Source organism: Rhinoderma darwinii, chromosome 6 (genome assembly GCF_050947455.1).
Source record: "Rhinoderma darwinii isolate aRhiDar2 chromosome 6, aRhiDar2.hap1, whole genome shotgun sequence".
Taxonomy (NCBI): domain Eukaryota; kingdom Metazoa; phylum Chordata; class Amphibia; order Anura; family Rhinodermatidae; genus Rhinoderma; species Rhinoderma darwinii.
Genome location: NC_134692.1, coordinates 146425244 through 146435243, shown reverse-complemented (window position 1 = coordinate 146435243; position 10000 = coordinate 146425244). Strand labels below are relative to the sequence as shown.

Below are 10000 nucleotides of genomic sequence, written 5' to 3'. Positions count from 1 at the left end.
ACATAGGGGCCGCCTGGACCCAGTGCATTGTGGGGGTTTATTATAAAGTAGATCAGATAATGATCCAATCCAGCGCCACAGGAGATCCCAGAATCCATTCATCCCGATAGTCAGATAACGCCAAGGAGATGAGGGGAACATACTCAGTGCCGCGTCCTACAGTCTTATGCTCAGTGGAGTCGTCACACACTCAGCGCCGCATCCCACGGTCACACGCTCAGCGCCGCGTCCCACGGTCACACACTCAGCGCCGCGTCACACACTCAGCGCCGCGTCCTACGGTCACACACTCAGCGCCCCACGTCACACACTCAGCGCCCCACGTCACACACTCAGCGCCCCACGTCACACACTCAGCGCCCCACGTCACACACTCAGCGCCCCACGTCACACACTCAGCGCCCCACGTCACACACTCAGCGCCCCACGTCACACACTCAGCGCCCCACGTCACACACTCAGTGCTGCGTCTTATACCTGAGGTTTGCATGAGGTAGACACGGGTCCCATTGGCGGCAGCTCCAAACAGGAACACCCCGCTAAGTAAGGCACATAGTGTTGTAAGGCTGGACGTCAGATCTTGTGTGGGATTCGAGTAGATCACATCAATCACTTTACCCAAGAAAAACGGAGCCGACATGGTGATCACACTGGAGACGGTGAGGAACCCGACGGCGGCTGCAGGAGGAAGACAAAGCGTCCGTCATTAATCTGGTTTACTACTACAAATATCTGACACTTCTCATTGTCAGGGGGGGCGGGGGGGTGTCCAAGGTTACGGTTTTATTATGACACAATCAACTGATAGGGAAACAGTCAGTATGCAGAATTGGTGAGGATCCTATTAGTAGGACCAGACCATGATGAAAGTAGTCGAAGCCCCAATACCAAGCGTGTGATGGGGAAAAATATTTCTGATGAAAGAAAACACACACACACACACACACACACACACACACACACACACACACACACACACACCCCCCCCCCCCTCACTGTAAACTCCATTATTAATAGTGGTGCAAGCTGGAGAACCCAGTGACATCATGGAGGAGCCGGTGACATCATGGACCATGGAGAACCCAGTGACATCATGGACCATGGAGGAGCCAATGACATCACGGAGAACCCAGTGACATCATGGTATATGGAGGAGCCAGTGACATCATGGAGGAGCCAGTGACATCATGGAGGAGCCAGTGACATCATGGAGGAGCCAGTGACATCATGGAGGAGCCAGTGACATCATGGAGGAGCCAGTGACATCATGGACCATGGAGGAGCCAGTGACATCATGGATCCATTCATACATTGATTATTCTGCAGTTGAACATTTTTTAGTCAAATAATAACAAAAACTCATACATTAGTGACAAAAAAGTGCAATGTGGGGGAGGGGAGAGTTGTTGGGCCAAAGACATAAGATATTTGTCTGCAGATCATTGGCAGATCCAGCTAAATTTGTTGAGATCTGCTGACAATCTGAGGTCTGTGGTGGTCATATACATCTGTCCAGGTGATAAGAGCCGCCTATATACTGTGTGTACTGCTGCAGGGTGGGGAAGAAGGGCAAATAACAAAACCGAATGGCCCCTTCTATAGGCACGCCGTAATATTCAACTAAAACAAAGACGTCCCTAGAGACCAATAACGACTTCAGCCCCCGGACACTTATTGTATTGTAGAAAGTCCTAATGATAATTTGTATGAATCACTCGCAGAGGAATAACGGGTTAAACCACGGGGTCCCAGACCCCACTTCTGATCCAGATCATTTCTACTGAGCCTGAAGTAACAAATGTATCAGCTCCAACTGCAACAGTGTTACAATGTGAGGAGTATATGGACATTGTATGGATATCTGGCAGATATCAGGCCAATCTACAAGTACTGTCTGCAGAGATCTATGGTGGTCACTATGTGGTGAGTATATGGACATTGTATGGATATCTGGCAGATATCAGGCCAATCTACAAGTACTGTCTGCAGAGATCTATGGTGGTCACTATGTGAGGAGTATATGGACATTGTATGGATATCTGGCAGATGTCAGGCCAATCTACAAGTACTGTCTGCAGAGATCTATGGTGGTCACTATGTGGTGAGTATATGGACATTGTATGGATATCTGGCAGATATCAGGGGAATCTACGAGTACTGTCTGCAGAGATCTATGGTGGTCGCTACGTATTGACCATTGGCAGGTGTTTCGTCAGTCACGGTTAGGGTATGTTCACACGACCAAGATTCAGACGTTTTACGCCCCGAATTACGTCTGGAAAAACGGCTCCATTACGCCGACAAACATCTGCCCATTACTTTCAATGGGTTTTATGTTCTGTGCCGACGACCTGTCATTTTACGTGTCGCTGTCAAAAGACGGAGCGTAAAAAAAACAGCTCGTCAAAAGAAGTGCGGGACACTTATATACATTATATGCAGGACACTTATATACGTTATATGCGGGACGCTTATATACGTTATATGCGGGGCGCTTATATACATTATATGCGGGGCGCTTATATACATTATATGCGGGGCGCTTATATACATTATATGCGGGGCGCTTATATACATTATATGCGGGGCGCTTATATACATTATATGCGGGGCGCTTATATACATTATATGCGGGGCGCTTATATACATTATATGCGGGGCGCTTATATACATTATATGCGGGGCGCTTATATACATTATATGCGGGGCGCTTATATACGTTATATGCGGGGCGCTTATATACGTTATATGCGGGGCGCTTATATACGTTATATGCGGGGCGCTTATATACGTTATATGCGGGGCGCTTATATACGTTACATGCGGGGCGCTTATATACGTTACATGCGGGACGCTTATATACGTTACATGCGGGACGCTTATATACGTTACATGCGGGGCGCTTATATACATTATATGCGGGACGCTTATATACATTATATGCGGGGCGCTTATATACATTATATGCGGGGCGCTTATATACATTATATGCGGGGCGCTTATATACATTATATGCGGGGCGCTTATATACGTTATATGCGGGGCGCTTATATACGTTACATGCGGGGCGCTTATATACGTTACATGCGGGGCGCTTATATACGTTACATGCGGGACGCTTCTATACGTTACATGCGGGACGCTTCTATACGTTACATGCGGGACGCTTCTATACGTTACATGCGGGACGCTTCTATACGTTACATGCGGGACGCTTCTATACGTTACATGCGGGACGCTTCTATACGTTACATGCGGGACGCTTCTATACGTTACATGCGGGACGCTTCTATACGTTACATGCGGGACGCTTCTATACGTTACATGCGGGACGCTTCTATACGTTACATGCGGGACGCTTCTATACGTTACATGCGGGACGCTTCTATACGTTACATGCGGGACGCTTCTATACGTTACATGCGGGACGCTTCTATACGTTACATGCGGGACGCTTCTATACGTTACATGCGGGACGCTTCTATACGTTACATGCGGGACGCTTCTATACGTTACATGCGGGACGCTTCTATACGTTACATGCGGGACGCTTCTATACGTTACATGCGGGACGCTTCTATACGTTACATGCGGGACGCTTCTATACGTTACATGCGGGACGCTTCTATACGTTACATGCGGGACGCTTCTATACGTTACATGCGGGACGCTTCTATACGTTACATGCGGGACGCTTCTATACGTTACATGCGGGACGCTTCTATACGTTACATGCGGGACGCTTCTATACGTTACATGCGGGACGCTTCTATACGTTACATGCGGGACGCTTCTATACGTTACATGCGGGACGCTTCTATACGTTACATGCGGGACGCTTCTATACGTTACATGCGGGACGCTTCTATACGTTACATGCGGGACGCTTCTATACGTTACATGCGGGACGCTTCTATACGTTACATGCGGGACGCTTCTATACGTTACATGCGGGACGCTTCTATACGTTACATGCGGGACGCTTCTATACGTTACATGCGGGACGCTTCTATACGTTACATGCGGGACGCTTCTATACGTTACATGCGGGACACTTCTATACGTTACATGCGGGACACTTCTATACGTTACATGCGGGACACTTCTATACGTTACATGCGGGACACTTCTATACGTTACATGCGGGACACTTCTATACGTTACATGCGGGACACTTCTATACATTACATGCGGGACACTTATATACATTATATGCGGGACACTTATATACATTATATGCGGGACACTTATATACATTATATGCGGGACACTTATATACATTACATGCGGGACACTTATATACATTACATGCGGGACACTTATATACATTACATGCGGGATACTTATATACATTACATGCGGGACACTTATATACATTACATGCGGGACACTTATATACGTTACATGCGGGACGCTTCTATACGTTACATGCGGGACGCTTCTATACGTTACATGCGGGACGCTTCTATACGTTACATGCGGGACACTTCTATACGTTACATGCGGGACACTTCTATACGTTACATGCGGGACACTTATATACGTTACATGCGGGACGCTTATATACATTACATGCGGGACGCTTATATACATTACATGCGGGACGCTTATATACATTACATGCGGGACGCTTATATACATTACATGCGGGACGCTTATATACGTTACATGCGGGACGCTTATATACATTACATGCGGGACGCTTATATACGTTACATGCGGGACGCTTATATACGTTACATGCGGGACGCTTATATACGTTACATGCGGGACGCTTATATACGTTACATGCGGGACGCTTATATACGTTACATGCGGGACGCTTCTATACGTTACATGCGGGACGCTTCTATACGTTACATGCGGGACGCTTCTATACGTTACATGCGGGACGCTTCTATACGTTACATGCGGGACGCTTCTATACGTTACATGCGGGACGCTTCTATACGTTACATGCGGGACGCTTCTATACGTTACATGCGGGACGCTTCTATACGTTACATGCGGGACGCTTCTATACGTTACATGCGGGACGCTTCTATACGTTACATGCGGGACGCTTCTATACGTTACATGCGGGACGCTTCTATACGTTACATGCGGGACGCTTCTATACGTTACATGCGGGACGCTTCTATACGTTACATGCGGGACGCTTCTATACGTTACATGCGGGACGCTTCTATACGTTACATGCGGGACGCTTCTATACGTTACATGCGGGACGCTTCTATACGTTACATGCGGGACGCTTCTATACGTTATATGCGGGACACTTCTATACGTTATATGCGGGACACTTCTATACGTTATATGCGGGACACTTCTATACATTATATGCGGGACACTTCTATACGTTATATGCGGGACACTTATATACGTTATATGCGGGACACTTATATACGTTATATGCGGGACACTTATATACGTTATATGCGGGACACTTATATACGTTATATGCGGGACACTTATATACGTTATATGCGGGACACTTATATACGGTATATGCGGGACACTTATATACATTATATGCGGGACACTTATATACATTATATGCGGGACACTTATATACATTATATGCGGGACACTTATATACATTATATGCGGGACACTTATATACATTATATGCGGGACACTTATATACATTACATGCGGGACGCTTATATACATTACATGTGGGACACTTATATACATTATATGCTGGACACTTCTATACATTATATGCGGGACACTTATATACATTATATGCAGGACACTTATATACATTACATGCAGGACACTTATATACATTATATGCAGGGACACTTATATACATTATATGCGGGACACTTATATACGTTATATGCGGGACACTTATATACATTATATGCGGGACACTTATATACATTATATGCGGGACGCTTATATACATTATATGCGGGACGCTTATATACATTATATGCGGGACGCTTATATACATTATATGCAGGACGCTTATATACATTATATGCCGGACACTTATATACATTATATGCGGGGCACTTATATACATTATATGCGGGACACTTCTATACATTATATGCGGGACACTTCTATACATTATATGCGGGACACTTCTATACATTATATGCGGGACACTTATATACATTATATGCGGGACACTTATATACATTATATGCGGGACACTTATATACATTATATGCGGGACACTTATATACATTACATGCGGGACACTTATATACATTACATGCGGGACACTTATATACATTACATGCGGGACGCTTCTATACGTTGCACGCGGGACACTTATATACATTATATGCTGGACACTTCTATACATTATATGCGGGACACTTATATACATTATATGCAGGACACTTATATACATTACATGCAGGACACTTATATACATTATATGCAGGGACACTTATATACATTATATGCGGGACACTTATATACGTTATATGCGGGACACTTATATACATTATATGCGGGACACTTATATACATTATATGCGGGACGCTTATATACATTATATGCGGGACGCTTATATACATTATATGCGGGACGCTTATATACATTATATGCAGGACGCTTATATACATTATATGCCGGACACTTATATACATTATATGCGGGGCACTTATATACATTATATGCGGGACACTTCTATACATTATATGCGGGACACTTCTATACATTATATGCGGGACACTTCTATACATTATATGCGGGACACTTATATACATTATATGCGGGACACTTATATACATTATATGCGGGACACTTATATACATTATATGCGGGACACTTATATACATTACATGCGGGACACTTATATACATTACATGCGGGACACTTATATACATTACATGCGGGACACTTATATACATTATATGCGGGACACTTCTTGGGCCGGTTTTGGAGCCGTTTTCTCATAGACTATTGAAAACAGCTCCAGAAACGGCCGCGAAAAGCGCGAGTTGCTCAAAAAACGTCTGAAAATCAAGTGCTGTTTTCCCTTGAAAACCGCTCCGTATTTTCAGACATATTTTGTTGATCGTGTGAACATAGCCTAATATTGCATTGTGTTATATATCTGCTGCAGCGAGGGGGTGACCCGGCTATGGAGTCTTCTGGGTGTTGCCGCCTCATCAGATAACTGGGTGTGAACAGGGCAGAGCAACTCCATTGAAAGCTGAAGATATCAGTAGAAGAACAACCAGCGGCTCCAGTCAACATCTACAGCCGCCGCTTATCTCTGAATCCAGAGCAGCAGCATGAGGAAGATAACCACCGTGGCGGGAATCTGACTGTAGGATTACACGAGGCGGCTCTGTCCATCATTACCATCATGTGTGCCCCAGAATCCCCCATCACTGTAACCCCAACACCCCCATCACTATCACTTCATATAAAAAAAGGGAGAAGAAAAAGTCAAAGCTCAAAACTCACCAAGTGAAGGACCCGCAACGGTACATTATATGCGGACTGTAAAGAGGTTGCCCAGGATTGGAAAAAAGGATCTAGTCTTTTCCAGGAATAGCGCCCCTCATGGGTTGGGTCTGGTAATGCAGCACTTTTCCAGTCCAAGTAAATACTGTAATAAAAGACACAACCCATAGACTAGAGGGGCGCTGTTCTGGAACATCTATTACTGGACAATTCCTTTAATGTTCTTTATAAGGGGCGATGCTGTAATAAATCAGACGAGGGTCTCCATCAAAGTTATGACCGGTGTGTAATAAAATCAGAAGATACGGAGCGATTAAAGGAGACACGCACATACTCTGTAACTGCCGGCTGGACCGTACAGACCCCGGCCCTATGACACCCCCGTCCTGGGTGACCGCAGCCCTAGGTGGACATCACATTGTGTGAACGGGCCTCTATCATACATTAGTATTCAGTGGGAGGACCTCAACCACTGCTCGGGCTGAATTATCCAAGAAGAGGGGTGAAGGGGGGTCCGAGTCTTCATTCACGTGCAGCATCTAAACCTTCAGAAACATGGAACGCTGCACAAAAAAACATAAAGTGGTATCAGACGAGAGCACAGCAGAGCCGGACCGGGAAGAGAACACCCAACATCCTCACATGCAAGTCACAATCCGCTGGGAGAAGACTCTGAAGTTACTTATCGGAGTGATGACACAGACGGCGGCCGCCCAACACCCATCACACCCCAATAACAAGCACAGAAGACTCAGCAGAACAGGAGGAGCAGACCCTAGACCCCTCTACCACAAAGCAAAGCAGGAGCGGCTGGTCGTGCATCTCTGAGCAGATGCCGCAGTGGTGAAGGCGCGGTGACTGGGGTCTGAACTGGCAAATAAAAGTTATTACTGGTGACTGTCTATACAATCACCTGAGCCGCCTCCAGTCATAGACCGCAGCAGAGGCGTAGTTATAGGGGTAGAGGTCACACATGGCCCCAGTGCTTGAGGGAGGCTGAAGACCCCCCTGCCACATAAGAAGACACCAGTATTGTGAATGGCACACGACAGGTGGGAACCCCGGATAGAGATTATGCAGAGGAGCCCGGGATCTTCTAGTTACCGATCCAACAAAGTCAACATCACGCGGCAGCTGCACACGGACGGTTCCTTCTGTGTCTCCGTTATCTGTTTCCTATCCCCGGAGTCACCACATTATTAGGGCTTATTCACACTAACGTGTTATACGTCCGTGCTGCGCGCGTGATTTTCACGCACATCGCACGGACCTATGTTAGTGAATGGGGCCGTTCAGACTATCAGTGAATTTCACGGATAGCGTATGTGTGCTGCGTAAAACTCACGACATGTCCTATATTTGGCCGTGTTTTTCGCAACACGCACCCATTGGGTTCGTGCAAATTGCGCACGGCACACGGAAGCACTTCCGGGTGCCGTGCGCTACAGTAGTAAAATAAATTAATCAAAACAAAAAAGCACCAACATAAAACCAGAGTGTCATCATGCCGGCTGCGCGAAAATCACACAGCCGCGCACCATATGCTGATGACACACAGAGCTTTTGTGTGCGCAAAATGGACACATTCGTGTGAATAAGGCCTTACTGGGTTTATAATCGAGATCCAAGATAATGATTATATCAGAAAACACAAGAGCAGAGCAGGAATCAGCCGAGGATGTGGCAGTGACCTCGCGTCTCAGTCCAGGCGTGAAAAGGGCAGCGCAGGAGAAGACTTACTAAGGGACGCTGCACAAAAAGAGCAAAGGCTCAGACTGAATCCTACTGCTGCGTGATAAAATATATATATATATATATATATAGACTCCAGCAGAAACACCCGGCATGGGGGCTCCACGGAGCGCAGATTAAATACTCCCCGAAGGCAAATCCTGGCAGCATCACTGAGAAGAAACGACAGCAGAATAAAGCTCCGATCTGTAATAACATATATATTACACCCAGTATACAGGACAGGATGAGTGTTACTGTGCAGTGTATATATACAGGATAATACAGATACTGAGAATTACACCCAGTATACAGGACAGGAGAAGTGGTACTGTGCAGTGTATATATATACAGAATAATACAGATACTGAGAATTACACCCAGTATACAGGACAGGAGAAGTGGTACTGTGCAGTGTATATATATACAGAATAATACAGATACTGAGAATTACACCCAGTATACAGGACAGGAGAAGTGGTACTGTGCAGTGTCTATATACAGAATAATACAGATACTGAGAATTACACCCAGTATACAGGACAGGAGAAGTGGTACTGTGCAGTGTATATACAGAATAATACAGATACTGAGAATTACACCCAGTATACAGGACAGGAGAAGTGGTACTGTGCAGTGTCTATATACAGAATAATACAGATACTGAGAATTACACCCAGTATACAGGACAGGAGAAGTGGTACTGTGCAGTGTATATATACACAGAATAATACAGATACTGAGAATTACACCCAGTATACAGGACAGGAGAAGTGGTACTGTGCAGTGTATATACAGAATAATACAGATACTGAGAATTACACCCAGTATA

General features: G+C 45.5%; 1 protein-coding gene across 1 annotated transcript in view; it reads right to left on the bottom strand.

Annotated features, from left to right (window-relative positions):
* The window catches only part of ABCB10 (ATP binding cassette subfamily B member 10), a 38465-nt gene that overhangs the window by 25618 nt on the left and 2847 nt on the right, over positions 1-10000 (bottom strand). The window contains exon 2 of the mRNA XM_075830971.1: positions 478-678. Within this exon, the coding sequence (XP_075687086.1) occupies positions 478-678 (201 nt within the window). The remainder of the gene's footprint in view (positions 1-477; positions 679-10000) is intronic.